The following is a 21,607-nucleotide window of genomic DNA, read 5'->3' as shown; positions in this document are numbered from 1 at the left end:
TCTAAGAATTGACTGAGAGAACTCCCCTGTGTTGTTACAGTGTTGGACCCTCAAAGTGCAGATGATTTATCCCAATGTGCCACCAGGGCTGAGAACTCGCATTCAGCTTATGCCCTTGTCAACATGGCACAAGCAATTCTTAGAACCCCAACCTGCAATTAATGCCTTAATTATTCCTTACAGATAGGAACTGATGTGTGGATTTGCCTGTGTGTGTGTTTCAGTGCATGTGTATGACAGCGAAGATTATTACAAACCCTGTAGGAATATCTTACAGAAATTGACCATCATTCAGGTAATTGTCAGAAAGGGTTAGATTTTGGCAAAATATCACAAACAAATGAAGTGATGACTCTCAAAGTGTTAAAGCACATGGGACGGTAGGTCCTTTGTTAAGAACTCTAGTAACTTTCTGCTTCTATCATTTTTAATGTCCTTAACAAAGAACTTGCTATCTGAAACACATCAAGGTATCTAATAAATGCTGCTTTGGCACTGAGACATCTCTCTGTCTGTTCCTGACTATTGATGCCTACCTCTTGCACTTGGCTTTGGCAATATAAGACAACTAGGTGAAGGTAAATAGGCTCATGTGTCAACAACTCCAAAGAAGTATCATAGCTTTGTCTGAAGTGAGAAGTGTGCAAGGCCCTTTCCAGCTGAGGGCGCTAAAGCAATACTGACTGCTGAGCCATGGTGCTATGTAAAACCACTTCAGACTCCGTAGCTCAGGGATGCAGGTGGACCCAGATGGAGTACCTCCAATGGGCTAGGCCTCCTTTCTCACTGTGTGTGCCCATAATGTTGCCTTCATCTTGTTTCCAGCCTGTGAATGAGATAGGATTAAGTTTTCCTTAAGCTTAAAGTAGTTCCCACTTCAAGGAAATGCTGTCCAAGGCAGCATTGAAATGAGAGTCTGTGGCTTCCTTAGGTTTTATCCAAAACAGTCGGGAATTGCAGCGATTGAGAACAGAAAGCCCATTGTAAGGTAGCTGTTAAGGTACTGAATTGCAACCAGGAAAACATCTACCCGGAGCCATGGACGCTCCCTGGGTATGAACGGTTGCTGTCTCCACGAATCAGCGCTTCCAGGACTTGCCTCCAAGGCATCAGTATGAACACCAATCATGGATCAAATGTCTCCGCAAACTCTTAAACCTACCTGCCCTTGCAAATATGCCTCTCATGTACACGTCTGTTGTTTTACGGAGAAGGCTGAAAAGCAACGAGGCGACTGAATCCCACACACAGCTGACAACTGCCTAACTACAATTACGCACCACCGCAACCGTGCAGCTTAAATGTCACGATATTTTCCTAGGCTGGGAGTCACCCACCTAACCAGAGACTTGGCATCAGATATTGGTAACTGACGTGTCAATTAACTCATCTCGCATTTGATTGGTTCTTCTGCCGAGTCTTCTTGGAACGCTAAACCTTCAGTCCGTCCTTCAGTGTAATTCGTTGATTTGATTGGAGAATAGATCTTCTGTCATCTCAGGATGGTTCTCGATTGGCTACTTGGGTTGCCTCTCCCTCGTAGCGAACACGTAGCGAGTTCGGTTGTAGTCGGTTTCCACGTCAGAGAAAAGAGCGGAGCCGGTTTTTGTCGCTCTGAGGCCGCCTTTCTTCGGCTTCGCGGGACTGCGGCTGCTGACCTGGCTCCCGAAATGCCAAGACGCCTGCCGACGCCCGCCAAAGCCGGCCCCGTTTTGGACGCCGCCGGATGGATGGAAGGGTGAGCGAGGGAAGGAGGGAGCGAGCGAGCAGTCGCAGAAAGGCTCGAGTTGGGCTTGGGCCTGTCTTGCTGGAGGCCGCGATGCGGTCAGCGAGCAAGCAGCGGTAAGTCCAAAGGTGGCAGCAGCTAGAAGCACGACGAGAAGCGGAGCAACATGATTTCCCTTACTGCCGCCTGAGGAATTGTTTCCCTACCAACTTTTAGTAACGGGGATGGGGCGGGAATGTCGGGCAGCTGGAGGTCTCCGCGGGCACTGGGTCTTTCGCGAATCACGAATGGTCAGAAGGCGGGGTGTTGAAAAGTACGGCGGAATTCGGGGTGTATCACTAGCTGTATTGTGCGAACTGATTCCTCGGCCAATCCAGCTCAACGGTAGCTGGCCTACCTTTTTTTTTTTTAACCCAAGACCAGACGTTTAGCTTGGCAAGGCCTGGGCTTCAGGATGGGTGGCATGGACTGCCTTGTGGCTACACCATGGTCGCTCCCTGCCCCCACGGGTTCTTGAATTTGAAATTCTTTACTCTGCTGGGTGCCTGTTTGGGAATGGCAAATATCTGGAGGGATGCTGTGTGGAAAAAAAGGGAAAGAGGTATGGTATTTTACATCTGTACATACAGATTGGGAGCAAGGAGAATATCAGCTGGCCTGATCTGCACTGAGGTCTGAAGGAGTGATGTTGTTTTTGGACAACTGTTCCCTCTTCTGTAATTGGGTATGGATTTGGATTTAGTGACCTGAGGCAGACACCTAACTTTGGTAAAGTCTCCTTTAGTCACCCTGTCTGATAAGAGTTACCCATATTCAAGCCATTGAGCTGCTAGAACAGTAGCAAAGACAGGCTTTATATTGCCTCAGTGGTGGATGATTGATGAAAAAAATGCCAGAAGACAGTATAAAGTACAGATAGGGAAATAGCTTTAAGATCATGTACTGAATTAACTGTATTGGCTAGCTTTGCACCATATTGTGGCTTAGCACAATGTGTTAACTTAATGTTTTTCTCATTATAACAAGGTTGAGGGTCTAACCTTGAGCCCTATCCTTTATTCATTCAAATCTAGTTATACAACATCTTGATTTATTTTAAATGTCTGTTGGAGATTAAAGAAGTTGACTTTAATATGAACTGGAAGTACTTAGGACCTGTGTGTAGAGCAGGGTTTCTCAACCAGGGTTCCCTGGAACCCTAGGGTTCTGCGAGAGGTCACTAGGGGTTCCCTGAGAGATCACGATTTATTTAAAAAATTATTTCAAATTCAGGCAACTTCACCTTAAAGAGTTACGTTTCATTATTTTTTAGTTTAAGAACACTGTTAATGCATCTATACAGGCATACGCATGAAATGAATATAATAATTGTATAACGTCTGGCCTGTATTTGAGCCTGAATATGCAGGGGTTCCCTGAGGCCTCCAGGGTCAAAAAGTTGAGAAAGGCTGGTGTAGAGGTTCTATAAACTACATTGCTCAAGATACTAACTATGCCATCTATTCAAATACTTGGATATAGCTTGTCATTCATTTGTTTGTTTGTTTGTTTGATTTCTATAGCTGCCCATCTCAACAAGTGTTGTCACCATTACTTTTTGTGGAAAGCAGGATTGATTGCAATCTTTGTTTTCTTTCTAATTTATTTTAGCTTTTTTAGGTTGATGCGGTTAGCAAATAGGAGATTGCAGATTCTTGTTTAGGCACATAAGATTATTGACAGCCACGCATATTATTTTATTATTATTAATTAGGCATCATGGCATGGCAGACTGTGTTACACAAAAAGGTGTATTGCTGTCTGATAAGTAGATGAGTTGCTTTATAGTGTCTAAGCCACTAAGTGGGATTCAAAAACCTTTATCAGTGCTGGGGAAGCATTTTGGTGATGCAAAGATGCTAATAATTTTTTTTACTGATTTATGTTCAGTTGTTTAGGGGTTGGATTCTAAAAGGTAAAATGGGTATTTTCAGCTTATGAGAAACTTCACACATCTATTTTTCTTTGTATTTTCCAACATATAGAAAATTGTGGTACTGTTATCCAGCAATTTGTTAGCATAAACCCAGCCTGTCCACCCAATCCCTGCTCTGAAGTGTGGCTTGTCAATGTGCCATCAGTAAAAACTAAGGCTCTATACTACATGTAAATTGATAACAAAAAATATTTATTCCATAGTGAGGGTATTTTCTTTCTCTTAAGAAAACACAATGTATATTGCTGCTTCACTTGTTTGCCAGCCCAGTTAATCTACTCAAGATGTTTCTTAGTAAATACAAATTGTATTTGTAAATACAAATCTTAAAAATATTCAAATTGTATAGACTACTTGTACCTATGTTGTGTGATATTGTAGCAGCATGCTGATTCTAAAAATTGAGGAACATAATTTAAATAATAGGATTACTTTAAATTCTGATTCTTTGTTTTATTGACTATTCCAAGGACTTTCTGCTACCTCCAAGGGTTATTGTTTTATTTATAACATTTTTTACTTGTACAAAACTGGAACTAGCCAATTATCTTGATAATTAAAGTATGAATACATTTCTTGACATTAGTGAGATAAATTCAGTAAATAGAATGACCAATGTAGATTTGAGATCAAGCAGTCCCTGTACTGTAGAATACTTCTATTATATTAAAAGAAAGAATGTTGCTTTAATTTCTGGAATATAATAGGGATTCTGTTAGTACACTGTCAGATAACAGGAGTAAATTATCAGTGACTGTGTAAAGGTGGCTTTATTCAGTGAGGCTCAAGATTTCGTAGTTTATATGACAATCATATGCCTCTCCAAAGTGATAACTAGATATATTATAGGGCATTTGTTTGATCTAGTATTTTGTTCCGGATAAGAAAAATGGTGTTGGGAGTGGAGGGAATACAGTAGAGTTACTTTGGCTGTTGGTTTCTTTCTGGACTCAGTTCAGTTGCTTAGGATCTATATTTTTTGAGGACTTTTTTCTTTCCTCTGTTTTTCCTTACATGTTTTACTCTTCTGGGATATTACTGGATCCTCAGACTTCCATGAATTGAGCATGTAGCCCCAAAGTTTGTGATAAGACTTTGGCCCTTCCATCCAGATGTTGCTGATCTACAATTTCTCAGCATTCTTCATTTTGGCTAGGGCTGCTGAAAGTGTCATTCAGCAATATCTTGAAGTTGTAAGTTCCTTACTGTAGGTCTAAACTGTTAAATGGTTTCATCCATTATATGACGTACTCTGCCAATAGAGCTCTGGAAGGCATGATGATGTATAAAATTTTGCTTTTAGGAATGTGTTTGGTTAATGGCCTTTGAGTGTTTTTTAAATTTTAGAACTGCTTTTATGATGCAAATGTATTTATTTACTTATTTATATAGATTTAAAGAATGGCTGACTCCAAGTGATTCTGGGCAATCTACGTAAAATATATAAAAATCAAAATAGACATGATACCATCTAGAGAGGAGCCTTGTGTGGCGCAGAGTGGTAGGTGGCAGTATTGCAACTGAAAACTCTCCCCGCGACCTGAGTTTGATCCCAGCGGAAGCTGGATTCTTGGGTAGCCGGCTCAGGTCGACTCAGCCTTCCATCCTTCCGAGGTCGGTAAAATGAGTACTCAGCATGCTGGGGAAGGTGACAACTGGGGAAGGCAATGGCAAATCACCCCAATATAGTTTGCCAAGAAAACATCGCAAAAGCGGTGTCCCCCCAAAGGGTCAGACATGACTTTGTGCTTGCACAGGGGACCTTTCACCTTTCACACCATCTAGAGAGAAACCCCTCACAAAGAACAGCACAAAATCTTACAGGGGCTCACCAGCTAACCAGCCTGGGAGAATAGCCAAGTTTTCAGTGTTTATTGGAACATCATCAGGATGGAAACCATATGGGTCTTGGGGTGGGGAATGCTGTTCCAGAGGGTGAGCGCCATGATAGCGAAGGCGTGTCTTTAAGTTCCCACTAGATGGCATTGTTTAATTGAGGGGACCTCAAGCTCACCCAATCTTACTGTATGGCCAGAAACTATCAGAGATAAGTTACTACTCCAAGTAACCAGGCCCTATGCCATGAAAGGCTTTATAGGTAGTAACTAGCACCTTGAATTGCACCTGAAAGCAGTGCAACTGGCAGAGCAGTGGTGTCACATAAACGTATTACAGGATGCTCATTACTGTCCATGCTGCTGCATTGTGGACCAGCTGTAACTTCTGAGTGGTTTTTCAAGGGCAGTCCAGTCCCCTGTATATTGCAATAGTCCACTCGCAAGGTAATTAAGGCCTGACCATGTGGAGGCCCCCCAGCAACTGGTGCGGTGGTGCACTGGTTGGATCTGTTCAGTGCAGGTGGTGCACTGTTGGAGCTATACATTCAAGATGTCCCCCAGATTGTGCACTAATCTTGAATGGGAAAGTGCTGCAACATCCAAGACTAAAGATGAAGACTGTCTAGCACCAGGGGGTCCAAATATCCACAGCCACTTGATCTTGTCAGGATTGAGTCTGTCTGTTCCCTTCCCAGCCAGACCTCAACAGCCTTCAGATGCTGGGTAAGACATTGATAGCATCACTTGAGTGACCCATGGTTAAGATGCACAATTAGGTATAATCAACATACTAATGATACAAGACCTGGAATCAATGGATTACATCACCCAGCAGTTTCATGTACAGGGAAAGTGTCAAAGCCTGTGGTGCCCCTCAAATGAGGGAACATGGACTCAATCTCCCCACCACCACCTGGAACCAACTGCAGAGAAAATATAACCATCACAGCATGGTGCCTCCCACTCCTAGTCCCCACAACCAGTCCAGAAAGATACCATAATGACGGTATCAAAAGCTGCTGAGAGACTGAGGTGCACAAGGATAGACATGCCATTCCCATCTCGGCTCTACCAAAGGTCATCAACAAATGCAGCTAGTGCCATCTCAGTATGGTGGGATAAAAATTAATTAATTAAATAAATAAATTATACCCTGGCCTGAAAGATTGGAACAGGTCCAGATAATCCCTTTCCTCCTGGATACTGTGAAGCTGTTGCCTGACTACCTTCTCAACAACCTTCCTTCAAAAGGGAAGTTTGGAGACCGGATAAAAGTTCTCAAGGATCATTCAGTTTATTAATGGTTTTTTGAGGAGGAGAACCATCTGTTTTCTCAAAGAAGCCAACATCATCACCTGGACCCAACCACAGTCACTTTCTGGGCAGCTTTAACAACCCAGTGGGGATCTGGATCTAATAAACAGGTGGCCAAGCTCACAGTCTGAAAGGCCCTGTCCACTTCATCAGGAGTCACAGACTCAAACTCATCTGAAATTAAACCCACAAGATCAAACTCCACGCTCTTCAACTGGATTAGCCTAGTAGGAGTCCAATTCAGAGTCTATTGGAGCAACTTTATCCACCAGATAGCTAGAATATTCTTCACAGTATCCCAATATATGCAACTTGGCCCTCTCTAGCAAGGAATGAGTCACCCTAAATAGGACCACTGGACAGCTGTTGGTGGATGTAATGAAGGTGGAGAAGTAATTCCCCAATGTAATCCCAAATATGGGTGCTTAGTCATGTTCAGAGTCACTCTTTGTCTTTCTCCGATGGGGATCCAGGTTCTGATTCTTTTTTTCTCAAAGCCCCTTGGAAGACCAAGGTGCACCCCAGGATCAGTATATTGGGGTAATATGGTCCAAGATTTCAGGCACCCACTTATTTCAGGCTGCAACCCAGGCCTTGGCTGAACTGCCCACTTTCCCTCAGGGAAAGCCCCAAACTCCCTCTGAAACTCAGCAGGATCCATAAGTCCCCTGGGGTGGGTAATTTAATAGGTCCTTGCCCTACCTTCTTCTGAGGTGGGGTGTCACCTTGTTTATTATTAGTATTTGTTGCCCTTTGGCTTTCAAAGGTGTTTTAATTCTGTTTTGTGTGCTGCCTTGTGTTCACTTTCAGGGTAGCCTTGGTATGTTTTTTTAAATTAAGTTTTGATATCTTGATCATGTACAGTATCTGCTAAAGTAGTTTCAATCTTCTTGACATTGGAGGTAATTATGTATTGGGTTTGTTGAAGTTTAGTACATACAGTAGTAAAACATTGCTAATGAATTGCCAGTTGCAAGTTAAAACAGTAAGCTATGAACAGTTTTCTCTTTTTTTCCTAGGATTTTCCTTCATTGTCCCTTCAAGTCCTCAACTCTGTCTCAGCTTTATCTGAATCTTTACTGCCTCTTTCTCCTTTTATTTTTAGATTTATTTTACTGTAGCCTGGTAGAAAATGTATATGAAACCATGGCCTAGAAATGTGTGAGTCCCTGCAGAGTGAACAGGATTTACTTTTAGATGGACCACATAGTGACAGAAGCATCATTGATTTTCTAAATCCTGTACTGCAGCTAATTGTATTTTCAGGTATAATGTGCGTAGACTATTACTTTTCTTTGTATTCTCATAAGCATTTCTAATAACTTGTTATCATACTGTTAACCATTTGTAGTTCTTTCCCTTTTCTTTGTGATAATTTGTGATACATTGATTGGTCTGATGATGAATGGATTATTATGGATTTTAGCTTAAAATAACTGACATTTGGATGCTTACGTTACTGAGCTTTATTGTCTTTTGAGGCTGGAGGAGAATTGAGTAGATATGCTGGCTGGAAAATACCGGGTGGCAGTTACGGAAGACTACCTAGAAAGGATTGTTAGTTCCTATACAACTTGAGGGAGTTGCTTTTTTAAAAAACATAGTCTAAATTTTTTAATGAATGGGATGAACCCGAACAAGCTGAAACTAAATCCAACCAAGATGGAGGTACTGTAGACCAGCAGGAACCAACACTTGGTGGTTAGAGTTCAGTCTGTTTTTAATGGGATTATGCTCTCATGAAAGTATGTGTCTGCAATTTCAGAGTGCTTCTTGACACTCAGATGACTCTGGGTTTTAGGAGATGATAGTAGCAAGGTAAATATTTACACAGATACATCTAATGTATTATTTGTGATCATTTCTACTGGTCATGTATTTTTAACTGGTTTTCAATTATTTTATTTACATTAATTTTGTCTGTTAGCAGTCTTGAGTGCTCTGGGGGAGAAGAACATGATAACTGTATATCAATGTGCCAGTTTTTAAATGTGTGATTGTAACTGCTTTGGGAATTATAAGCCAAAGTGCACAACTTCTTAGTTTGAGGGTGCCACCCAGGCTTTGTATTGCAAATTGAAGATCGCATTCCAAACTGGATGGGACTGAGTCCCTTTTTGTCATTTGTATTTCTGTAATTTTTATTTTATTTCATTATTTGAATTATTTTATTTTATTATCACTCTTTTAATGTGATAATGGCAAAGTCAAGAAAACCCCTGCAGCATCGATTTAAAAAAAGTTAAAGAAATAGTACTAGGGAAAATGGGCTAAGAAGGATGTAGGGAGGTTGGTGGAAGGTAGGATTGGAGAAGGGGAAAGAGAAGCTGTAGTAGGAGACAGCAGAAGGTAGGCTAAGAAACATTGACTGGGGCAAATATGAAAAGTAGAGACAAGTAGTAGCATGAAATGCATTAGGGAAAGCAGGCTGAGAAAGATCAGATAGAAAAAAGAACCAGTGTCTCATTTGTGAAATTGAATATTTAGTGAGCAATCTAGTAGTCCATTGGTGGGTAGATAAAGCTGAGGAGGTGACAAAGTGTAATGGGGCATAACCAACCTTTTTCAGGCTGCATGCAGCCCAGAAGCCTCATTTTTTGTACTCCTGCTATAAGCCAATGTTGGGGTATGAATGATTTATAAAAAGAACCCTTTTAATAGTTTTTATGAGTTTGTAAACTCTGTGTTTACAAACAGATAACTATCATAAAGCAGACTGCTAAAGTGCAATTCAGATCAATGCTACTTGCCCTAGAAAATTTCTTCTGCCTCTTTTCAAAATTTTGACTCTGGGGCATTTTCCCTAATTTCTTGATCTAATATGGGAATATACCTTTTTTGGTGTAATAGTAATTTGATGTCTCTGTTTTAGGATTGTCAGGATTGTGGATAAGAACATTTACATTGTACAAGGTGAAATCAATACAGTAGTAGGAGCCATAAAACGCAGTGCAAGATGGAGTACTCACGTACGTTTGGTAAGTTACTGGAAGTGGAAGAATTGCATTAATTGAATCCAAATTTGCCTAATAAAATGTATCTTTCAACATTAATTATTTAAGAGAAACTACAATAATGACTCTGTGTTAATATATGCCATTTTAATCTTTGATTATGGCTGACAAAATGACTTGAATGTGTTGTTCCTGACCCAGAATATCTACTGGACACACCTTTAATTAATTAATTATGTTGTTAACCCATACTTGTTAACCCATACTTGGACAAGATTATTTTCTTCCTTTTATTTCTGTTCTTCAGGACTTGTGGGTGATAACAGGCTGAGAGAATGATTAGTCCAAACCCTTATTATTTATTCAATTTATAATGCCACCTAATTGAAATGGCTTAAGGTGGTGTACAGTGGTTTAAAAACTTCAGTAAAAAAGAAAACTATACAGAACCACATGCAATAATAGCAGCACATTGGGGAATATGCAAAAATTCAAGTGGTTTACAAATTGCCCTGACCCAGGGTGTGTTGGAAAATCCAAATTGTAACACTTTTCTGAAGGATTAGAGCCAAATGGACCTCAGGGAGGCTCTACTCTAGACGGCAGAAATGATGACAGAGTTGGTACACCTCCAGGGTCCTACAAGATGACATTGTTTTGTAGGTGGGACCTAGAGCATGCCTGCCCTGCCAGATCTTGTAGGATGGACAGACACAATGGGAGAAAGGCAGTCCTATAAATATCCAGGCCCCACTTCACAAAGGGTTTATATATAACAGCTAGCATGCTGAATCACACCTGGAGGCCAATTGGTAACCAGTGCAGCTTGTGAAGTAGAAGAGTCACACGGACATACTGAGGTACCCTCGGATTTCATACTGTGCTAACTCAAAACACCCGATAGTGATCCATTTTTTAAAAACATTCTTTGGAAAGTCCAGTAGATATGGAACAAGCTTTATTTAACTTCATTCCTGAATTAACTTTGTTCCTGGATCATAAGAAGTGTATGTAAAACGGTTATATATTTTTTGTTTTATATAGAATTGAATTGTTGGTTTTATTTCAAATACAGCATCACTTAATCTTACAAGTATTTCAAGTGCCTCTGAAGCTGCTAAAGCTTCTGGACCATACTGTTATAGTAATATATATTTTAATTGTAAATACTGCCATGCAGATGATTAAGGTGAGTCATATTTGAAACATAACCTCTCAGAATCCTTAAAATAGCTACTACTGACCAGTTGATTCAAGGTATTAATCTATTATTCAGATCAGGACTTTAGCTAAAACTATTTTCCTCTACCTTCAAACCTTCAAATTAGGGTTGTTCTCACATAAATGTTGATCCACCAGAATTTGCTGGACCTTGGACTCTTGACAGCCAGGTGCTGAGCAGATATCAGAATAATGCCTCATCCCTATTGAATGCCTCTGAAGGACTAATGTGATGCTTGAAGATATCATCTGTATTTTTTGCTTGCTCACATAGTCTGTAAACAAAACCTCACGTGAATGTATTAATTTTGTTTCTTGTTTTATTCTTACCTAAACACTTTCAACAAGATTTTCATGCTCCAATTCCTGAATATCTGTGCACTTGTTTATTTTCTTTAGGAATGGTGTAATACCTCAGTGGTGTAATACCCCAATACTGTCCAGGCAGCCTCTGAGAATTGGGCATGATTGAATGAATTAAAAAAAACTGAAACCCCTATCCTTTCTTTTGGGTGTGTTTCTTTTGAATACATTGTTGCCTTCCATGTTGTCATCCCACTGGGTCTAATGATGGCTAACACATCATTTTATTTCCTTGAGTTATGATCTCTAGGTGCCCTGTTTATTTCACATGCTCTATTGTAGTGTGTTGTGCTGTGGTGTAGAAACTTCTGGAGTTTTGAGTGATACCATATACTGTCCTCTCCTACAAAAAACTCTTATTTTTCTTCAGAAGTAAGAACTGTAAACTATTTAATAATTAGAAGAAATTTCACTTTATAGTCACATCTTTGTATAATGTGCCATTGAAGAGTTTATTGAAAGAAGATTGAAGTGTTCACTCTCTGTTCTGAGGATCCAGCTTTAATATGTAACAATATATTCATATGTTTAGGATGAAGAGCGTGATCCCTTATTGCACAGCTTCAGTGTTTTGAAAGAAGTTTTGAACAATGTAACTGGTAAGTCTTAAAATTAATACTGTGAAGCAGGATGTATTTGCACTGCAAATACTCATAGGGAAAATGACCCTAGCTTAAGAATATCTCACCTTCTGAAAAAGGAAATTTTGATTGAAAAAAGATTATTCACAAATGTTTTTTTGTGGGGGGGTTTCTATAAGTAATTTATTGTCAATATGTAAGATGGATATGTTTCAGTTATAATTGGTTAGCTTTTTTCTGCTCTTCCAACCTTCTAATTTTACATTTCCCAACTATTTGTTGTTTCTTTCACTGTTATTTCTCTGCACCAACGTCCTCATTTTGAATATCTTTACTGTTTTCAATGTCTTTGAATTTTTAAACAATAATGTTTAGGTCTCTTTAAATGTTTTAGCTACAACGTCTGAATTTATTTTGTCTCATAGTAACATTTGCACGCAATAAAATTGCAGTGTTACACTTTGTTGTTGTTTATTCGTTTAGTCGCTTCCGACTCTTCGTGACTTCATGGACCAGCCCACGCCAGAGCTTCCTGTCGGTCGTCAACACCCCCAGCTCCCTCAGGGACGAGTCCGTCACCTCTAGAATATCATCTATCCACCTTGCCCTTGGTCGGCCCCTCTTCCTTTTGCCCTCCACTCTCCCGAGCATCAGCATCTTCTCCAGGGTGTCCTGTCTTCTCATTATGTGGCCAAAGTATTTCAGTTTGGCCTTTAATATCATTCCCTCAAGTGAGCAGTCTGGCTTTATTTCCTGGAGGATGGACTGGTTTGATCTTTGTGCAGTCCAAGGCACTCTCAGAATTTTCCTCCAACACCACAGTTCAAAAGCATCGATCTTCCTTCGCTCAGCCTTCCTTATGGTCCAGCTCTCGCAGCCATATGTTACTACGGGGAACACCATTGCTTTAACTATGCGGGCCTTTGTTGTCAGCGTGATGTCTCTGCTCTTAACTATTTTATTGAGATTTGTCATTGCTCTTCTCCCAAGGATTAAGCGTCTTCTGATTTCCTGACTGCAGTCAGCATCTGCAGTAATCTTCGCACCTAGGAATACAAAGTCTTTCACTGCTTCTACATTTTCTCCCTCTATTTGCCAGTTATCAATCAAGCTGGTTGCCATAATCTTGGTTTTTTTGAGGTTTAGCTGCAAACCAGCTTTTGCACTTTCTTCTTTCACCTTCATCATAAGGCTCCTCAGTTCCTCTTCACTTTCAGCCATCAAAGTGGTATCATCTGCATATCTGAGATTGTTAATGTTTCTTCCAGAGATTTTAACTCCAGCCTTGGATTCCTCAAGGCCAGCTTGTCGCATGATGTGTTCTGCATACAAGTTGAATAGGTAGGGTGAGAGGATACAGCCCTGCCGTACTCCTTTCCCAATCGTAAACCAGTCTGTTGTTCCGTGATCTGTTCTTACTGTTGCTACTTGGTCGTTATACAGATTCTTCAGGAGGCAGACAAGATGACTTGGTATCCCCATACCACTAAGAACTTGCCACAATTTGTTATGGTCCACACAGTCAAAGGCTTTAGAATAGTCAATAAAACAGAAATAGATGTTTTTCTGAAACTCCCTGGCTTTTTCCATTATCCAGCGGATATTGGCAATTTGGTCTCTAGTTCCTCTGCCTTTTCTAAACCCAGCTTGTACATCTGGCAATTCTCGCTCCATGAACTGCTGAAGTCTACCTTGCAGGATCTTGAGCATTACCTTACTGGCATGTGAAATGAGTGCCACTGTTCGATAGTTTGAACATTCTTTAGTGTTTCCTTTTTTTGGTATGGGGATATAAGTTGATTTTTTCCAGTCTGATGGCCATTCTTGTGTTTTCCAAATTTGCTGGCATATAGCATGCATTACCTTGACAGCATCATCTTGCAAGATTTTGAACAGTTCAGCTGGGATGCCGTCGTCTCCTGTTGCCTTGTTATTAGCAATGCTTCTTAAGGCCCATTCAACCTCACTCTTCAGGATGTCTGGCTCTAGCTCACTGACCACACCGTCAAAGCTATCCCCGATATTGTTATCCTTCCTATACAGGTCTTCTGTATATTCTTGCCACCTTTTCTTGATCTCTTCTTCTTCTGTTAGGTCCTTGCCATCTTTGTTTTTGATCATACCCATTTTGGCCTGGAATTTACCTCCAATGTTTCTAATTTTCTGGAAGAGGTCTCTTGTCCTTCCTATTCTATTGTCTTCTTCCACTTCCACGCATTGCTTGTTTAAAAATAATTCCTTATGTCTTCTGGCTAACCTCTGGAATTTTGCATTTAATTGGGCATATCTCCCCCTATCACTGTTGCCTTTTGCTTTCCTTCTTTCTTGGGCTACTTCTAGTGTCTCAGCAGACAGCCATTTTGCCTTCTTGGTTTTCTCTTTCTTTGGGATGTATTTTGTTGCTGCCTCCTGGACAATGCTGCCAACTTCTGTCCAGAGTTCTTCCGGGACCCTATCTACTAAGTCCAGTCCCTTAAATCTATTCTTCACCTCCACTGCATATTCCTTAGGAATATTAGTGAGCTCATATCTAGCTGATCTGTGGGTCTTCCCTAATCTCTTTAGTCTGATCCTAAATTGTGCAAGAAGAAGTTCGTGATCTGAACTACAGTCAGCTCCAGGCCTTGTTTTTACCGACTGTACAGATGTCCGCCACCTTTGGCTGCAAAGGATGTAATCAATCTGATTTCGGTGTTGTCCATCTGGTGAAGTCCATGTATAAAGCCGTCTCTTAGGTTGTTGGAAGAGAGTGTTTGTTATGCAGAGTGAATTGTCTTGGCAAAATTCTATCAGCCTATGTCCTGCTTCATTTTGTTCTCCCAGGCCATACTTACCTGTAATTCGAGGTGTCATTTGACTGCCCACCTTAGCATTCCAGTCTCCTGTGATGAAAATAACATCTCTTTTAGGCGTGTTGTCCAGTAGGTGCTGCAGATCCTCATAGAACTGCTCTACTTCAGCTTCTTCAGCATTTGTGGTTGGGGCGTATATTTGGATCACTGTGATGTTAGATGGCTTGCCCTGAATTCGAATTGAGATCATTCTGTCGTTTTTTGGGTTGTATCCAAGCACTGCTTTAGCCACTTTACTATTAATTATGAAGGCTACTCCATTTCTTCTGTGGTCCTCTTGTCCACAGTAGTAGATCTGGTGGTCATTTGATGTGAAGTGGCCCATTCCAGTCCATTTCAGTTCACTGACGCCCAGAATGTCTATCTTTAATCTTGACATCTCACCAATAACCACATCCAATTTGCCCTGGCTCATAGATCTTACATTCCAGGTTCCAATGGTGTGTTGATCCTTAGAACATCGGATTCGCCGTTCACCACCAGCACCGTCGGCCGCTAGCCGTCCTTTCGGCTTTGAGCTAGCTGCGTCATCACGTCTGGGGCTAGTTGAGCTCATCCTCTGTTCCTCCCCAGTAGCATTTTGACCATCTTCCGACCTGGGGGTCTCACCTTCCGATGGTATACTGACATATCTCTGGTTGTACTGATCCATTTAGTTTTCACGGCAAGAATACTGGGGTGGGTTGCCATTACCTTCCCCAGGGATCGCATTTAGTCTGACCTCTCTGTCATGACCTTCCCGTCTTGGGTGGCCCTTCACGGTTTAGCTCATGGCATCATTGAGGTGCTCAAGCTCCAGCACCACGACAAGGTAACGATCCTTTGCTGAAGAGTGTTACACTAGGCTTATTTATTTTTATTTTTCCTATAGGATTTACAACTTGAATCCCTTCCAAGAGCCATTCTGAGTACTGAGATTTCAAGTGGTCTTGTTCAGTACTAGATCAGTTCCTTGCATTTGTAATGTCTTTTGCCTTATTTATTACCACAACCAGTATTCACGTTTCTGATGCTGTTCTTCAGTTCTGTTGTTAAGATACCCTTTGATGTATCCTAGACAAACATTCCTTTTTTTCTTAACAGCATAACGGATAATCCAACCTCATATTTCAAATAACTTTGGCCAGTTCTTCATTGTCCTTCATTGTTCTTTAACATCTGAAAATTATTTCACGAAAAGCCTATTCTTTGGCATTATTTACATCTTAAAACTGATCACGGTGGCAACTCGTTTACAACTCCCAACAACGTTTCTGTATTGCTAATTTTTAAAATTCCCTGTATTTATTAGTAATGATGGGATTCAATTTTTTTTCAGTATCTTGATTGATTTCTATGTCATATTAGCATGTAGAAGCTTCTGTTCCTCATTGTGGTCCCTTGTTGGTGACATCTCCATGTCGTTTAGGTGGTGAAGTGTTGTTTTAATCTTGTACAACGCTCAGAGTCACTGTTGTGAGAGCGGTGGCCATATAAACCACACAAATAAATAAATAAATCTTATTGCACAAATGCCTAAAAAAGACAGATGGCTTTCATGAATAGCAGAGAGGTGTAGCATTTGTATAAGGTCTGATGCACTTCTTGTGAAAAATGTGCCCAGCTTTAATGACTGCTTCTTTATTATTCAAGATGAAGAATTTGTCTGGCAATCATGATTACAGATTTGTGAATTTTTGGTTGGTTATAATGATGGCATTGTCTGACTTCAAATTTTGTATCAGTGCCATTGAATTTTTGTTTCCTTCAGCATTTTGGAATGTATTGGTTTTTATGTTATTAATATATTTTCTACTGCAAGCCACCTTGACTATTGTGTGTATTGGAAGGACGGAATATAAATAAATAAAATAACCTGTACTCCAACCTTTTGGATCATTTGAAATTTTAAGAGAATGTTAAGGAGATGCTCACAGATGGTGATAATGGGCAGAGTCAGTCACAAATATCTTCTTAACCAGGAAAGCAAAGCTGGTAATGTTACTCCCTATGACATGTTCTACATTTCTAGGATGCTCTCTGTGGCTTCATTTTAGACTTTTATTAGGTCAGATAGACACACTTTCATATTAAGCAGTGTGGTGCGGTCATCCGCTATTTTGTTTTATACTAATGTTTTGGATTATCTTTGTGACATCCAAAGACTTCCTTGAAAATAAAGGTTATGCTTGAGGCTGTGCTTTGCTTTGCAACATACAAGCTTCCCATGTATTTATTTTATGTTAAAATAACATAAAGTCAGCTGACATGTTGATCTTCTCTAACTGTACCGCCCCCGCCAAAAAATGTAATGGGGTTAAGAGATGAAGACCTGAGCCCTTGGTCCTCCAAGTGCCAAACTGTGTGTTCAGAATAAATTAAAGCTTCGCAATGTGTGGCATTTAGACTTTTGTCTTGAGAGATTGAGAGTTGGGTTTCTAAATCCTTGGTCTGCTATTGCCTTATTCAAAGGTTCATTTGAATATGTAGGCTCTGCTTCAGTACAGTTATATATGTGGGCTCCTTACTGCTGCTGATAACCTGTACTAAGGAAATGGGTTTATAAATTGTCTTTAAAATTTTATGCTAAATGCAGGAAGATCTAAAGAACCTTCACATTTAGGTTTTTGTGCGGTTTTAGTATTTGCATGTTCAAGGAACAACTGAGTACAATTTCCTTCTTTACATATGTTCTTTCAATACCAGTGCTACTACTGATCTAATTATCACTAATGTATTAGGCTTGATTTCACTAACATACATTCCTCTTCCCAGTTCCCAGATTTCCATCTGAGATCTGTCCACATATCCAAGTGCCTAACTGATATGCTATTCTCTGTGAGTTGATCTGAGTATATGAGAACTGTCCCCATGTGGTTGGAAGAAACCTCATAGATTAAAGGTAAAGGTAAAGGTTTCCCTCGATGTAAAGTCCAGTCGTGTCCGACTCTAGGGGGCGGTGCTCATCTCCGTTTCTAAGCCGTTAGAGCCGGCGTCCGTAGACACTTCCGGGTCATGACGACACGGAACGCCATTACCTTCCCGCCAAAGCGGTACCTATTGATCTACTCACATTTGCATGTTTTCGAACTGCTAGGTGAGCAGGAGCTGGGACTAGCAACGGGAGCTCACCCCGCCGCGCGGTTTCGAACCGCCGACCTTCCGATCGGCAGCTCAGCAGTTTAACCCGCAGCGCCACCGCGTCCCTTGACCTCATAGATTAGATGGATAATAAATCTAAATTATATTAAAAACCTAAAATGTACTGAGTTGTTATAGTTAAGGTATGCTATCGGTCAAAAAATGTTAACCATAACTAATAGACCAAACTAAGCCAGTTTGGTCTAGTTGTTAAGGCAATGGGCTAGAAACCAGGAGACTGAGAGTTCTAGTCTTGCCTTAGGCATGAAAGCTGGCTGGGTGACCTTGGGCCAGTCACACACACTCAGCCCAACTCACCTCACAGGGTTGTTGTGGGGAAAATAGGAAGAGGAAGGAGTATTAGGTATGTTCACCACCTTGAGTTATTTATAAAAATAATAAAGGTGGGATAGTAAATAAATAAATAAATAAATAAATTTGCATTGCCTAATTATTTACTGGATTTGGCCATATGTCTGTATTTTGAAATATGTGAAAGAGATAATTGTCAAATACCACACAGAGATGCTCCCTTAAAATGTGTTGTTCTCCACTGAATCATATTGATTCATATTTTTTGTTCTAACTCTGTTCTGTTATTCCAGTTCCCAATCTCTGAAAAAGTGAACAGAGACGAAACTGTATTTATTATCATAACATGCTCCTTGCCCAGTCTTGATTTAAGGAAATGAAGCTCACAGATGCCAACTACTAAGTTTGAAGTCTCTCCTGTGGTACCTAAATTATTAAATATATATTGCTCCTGTCCTGTGAAGGGCATTACTCCCAAGTATCCAAAAGTCAACTGTATCTGCCTACATTGAATTCTTAATGAAAAATGTGAGAGAGAAAAAAATAGAACTGATCCAAATAATGCAAAAAAAAAAGAACAGGGCTAAATTATGATCTATGGTTAGCTAACCTGCTCCCTACTTCCTCTCACCACAAACAACAGAAATAATTTCCCAATAATTTACATTGACAGAAAAAGATGGCGGCCGGTAGCTGACGCCGGTTGCGGAGATGAGGGGGGGTGTTGGCTTTGACAACAGAAGACCCCCTCATCCCCTCTTCCCGCCCCCATCTTACTGAGCAAGGACGGCTAGGGTTTGTTTGTTTTTTTTTGACCCCATAGTTCGAGGGTCTGGGGGCTGGAGGAGCCTGGGGCAGCCATGGAGCTCAGATGGGCGAGCAGCAAGCCTGGAGTAGCGGCGGGTGGTGAGCCTAGAGCAACCCAGGGCTACGGAGTGGCAAGGCAGGCGGTGGACCAGTGGAGCAGGTGGCGAGCTTGCCAGGGTGTTGGAGGTGCCTGGGGCACCCCTGGGGCTTGGACAGGCTAGTAGTGGGCTTGGAGTGGCGGCTAGAGGTGAGCCTGGAGTGGCCTGAGGCTGCGAAGTGGCGAGGCGGCAGTGGAGCAGTGAGGCAAGCGGCTGGAGTGCTGGAGGAGCCTGGGCGTTGGAGGAGCCTGGAGCGGCCCTGGGGTTGTCTGGGGCCACGGGATGGCAGCACGGCATTCTGACAGGCAAGGTGGTGAGTGCGTCTGGGCACTGGAGGTCACAGTAGCCGAAAGACTCGGTGTGGTGAGCGGTGAGTGGAGACCTGGAAGACTGGGCAGATCACATGAAGGGCGGTGAGCCTGGAGTGGCCCTGGGGGTTCCCCTGAGGCTGAGGGGCAGGGCGGTGAGCGGTGAGCCAAAGAGTAAGCAGCGGCTCAGCACCCCAGGAGCCAAAGTGGATGTTGAGGGGCACTTGGCCCCCAGGCTCAGCTCACCAGGGGCAACTACAGACTCTATTGGACTGAAGGAAACATCGGAGAAGAACAGTAAACCCCCATAGGGAAAAGTTGGGGGTCCATCCTGGGTGGTGAGTGAGTGCTCCCTCCTGGGGGTGAGAGATGGGGGGGAGCCGGAGAGTGGATGATGTGTGAATGGATTCCTCCCTTCTTGAGTGAGAGTCAAGAGGGAGGAGGACGATTGGGGTGCCTCCTGCCAGCTAGTGAGAGAGGCCGGAGGAGGGGGCACAGTAGCGGTGGGGGTGGGGTGATGGCTGGGTCCCTATGGTGCTGAGAGTGAGAGCTGGAGTGCTCGGGGGCTCACCACCACCCCATGGTTGTTTGATGGATGAGTCTTGAGGTATGATTGGGTGGAGGGACCCTTAGCTGGAGTACCTGGAGGGTCAGGATGGGGGGAAGATGGAAGTTCTGGGGGGATTAGGGTGGGTCATTCCATTCTGGTGGTGACGGGTTGGGGGTGGTATGGCGGGGGCCAGAGGGTGGGCCATTGTCGGGGAAGGTGCCCCTGGTGTTTGGTACCGATGGCGTGTTCTGGCCCTCTGTGCTCAAACCCGAGCCCTGGACAGCAGACCTATTGAGGCTTTGGGCTGCTTCTTCTTAATGCCAGGTTAGTTAACAACAAGACCCTCCTCATATGTGATCTGATCATTGAGGAGGGGGCAGATCTGGCGTGCATTACTGAGACCTGGTTGGGCCCTGAAGGGGAGGTGCCCCTTGCGGAAATGTGCCCAGTCAGGTTTACGATATGGCACCAGCCAAGACCCCAGGGCAGGCGAGGAGGGGTGGCAGTTGTCATCCAGGAATCTCTGGTGGCCTTCAGGGGTGCTGTTCCACAAGTGGCTGGTTGCGAGACACTGTTTTTCAAGTTGGGAGTGTTGCTACTGTACCAGTCTCCCTGCTGCGGAGCAACCTTCCTGCCTGAGCTGCTGGAGGCTGTCTCGGGGCTGGCGGTTGAGTTCCCCAGGCTTATGGTTCTGGAGGACTTCAACCTGCCATCCCTAAGGCATGCCTCAGAGGCGGCTCGGGAGTTCATGGCCACCATAGCGGCCATGGGCCTGTCCCAGATTATTCAGGACTCGACTTGGGACGGTGGCCTCGCACTGGACTTGGTTTTCTTGTCTGAGCTGTGGCAATGTGATCTGAGGGCAGAGTTACAGCTGTCCCTGCTGTCATGGTCAGATCATGCCCTGGTGGCCTTGAGATTCTCCTATGCCACCTTCCTCCGCAGGGAGGCTGGACCCATTCAATTGGTCCACCCCTGGTGACTGATGGACCCAACAGGGTTTCAGAGGGAACTGGGGGGTATACCCGAGGATCTTCTGCACGGTCCAATGAAGGCCCTGGCTGCTGCCTGGATTAGGGAGGCGGCCGGGGCCTTGGACAGGATCGCGCCTGTGCAGCCTCTCTTGTCCCATTGAACTCGACACCCCCTTTGGTTTACAGAGGAGCTGAGGGTTCTGAAGAGGGTTAAGAGGCTTCTAGAGTGCCACTGGAGGAAGATGAGGGCTGATTCCGACCGAACACAAGCTAGAGCCACTGTTAAGGCTTACCTTGTGGCGATAAGAGTGGTGAAACGTCAATATTTCTCTGCTCTTATTGCATCTGCAGAATACCGCCCAACGGCCCTGTTCGTGATCACCTGATCCCTTTTGGGGAAGGGGGGTTTAGAAACCCATTTACAGGGCTGGGCTGAGGAGTTTGCTGGGCATCTGGAGGATAAAATTGCTGTTTCATTCTAAGTTGGGTGCCAAGCATGTAGCGGGGTCAGGGGAGATGCCAAGGGAGCGGACTTGCCCGGTTATTTGGGAGTGGTTTGATCTTGTTGGGCCCAAGGAAGTGGAAAGGATTCTTGGTTCTGTAAATGCCACCAC

General features: G+C 42.7%; 1 protein-coding gene across 7 annotated transcripts in view; it reads left to right on the top strand.

The window, feature by feature from the left end:
* Positions 1-1,561: 1,561 nt before the first annotated feature.
* Positions 1,562-21,607, top strand: part of GBF1 (golgi brefeldin A resistant guanine nucleotide exchange factor 1) — a 210,712-nt gene continuing 190,666 nt past the window's right edge. For all 7 annotated transcript variants that reach the window (XM_063307612.1, XM_063307608.1, XM_063307610.1 and 4 more), the window contains exons 1-3: positions 1,562-1,738; positions 9,726-9,831; positions 11,924-11,990. In XM_063307612.1, coding sequence (XP_063163682.1) covers positions 1,671-1,738; positions 9,726-9,831; positions 11,924-11,990 — 241 coding nt within the window. In that variant the 5' untranslated portion in view covers positions 1,562-1,670. The remainder of the gene's footprint in view (positions 1,739-9,725; positions 9,832-11,923; positions 11,991-21,607) is intronic.

The sequence above is a fragment of the Candoia aspera genome, chromosome 6, assembly GCF_035149785.1.
Source record: "Candoia aspera isolate rCanAsp1 chromosome 6, rCanAsp1.hap2, whole genome shotgun sequence".
Taxonomy (NCBI): domain Eukaryota; kingdom Metazoa; phylum Chordata; class Lepidosauria; order Squamata; family Boidae; genus Candoia; species Candoia aspera.
Note: the sequence above shows the minus strand (reverse complement) of the source record. Positions and strands in the feature narration are given on the sequence as shown.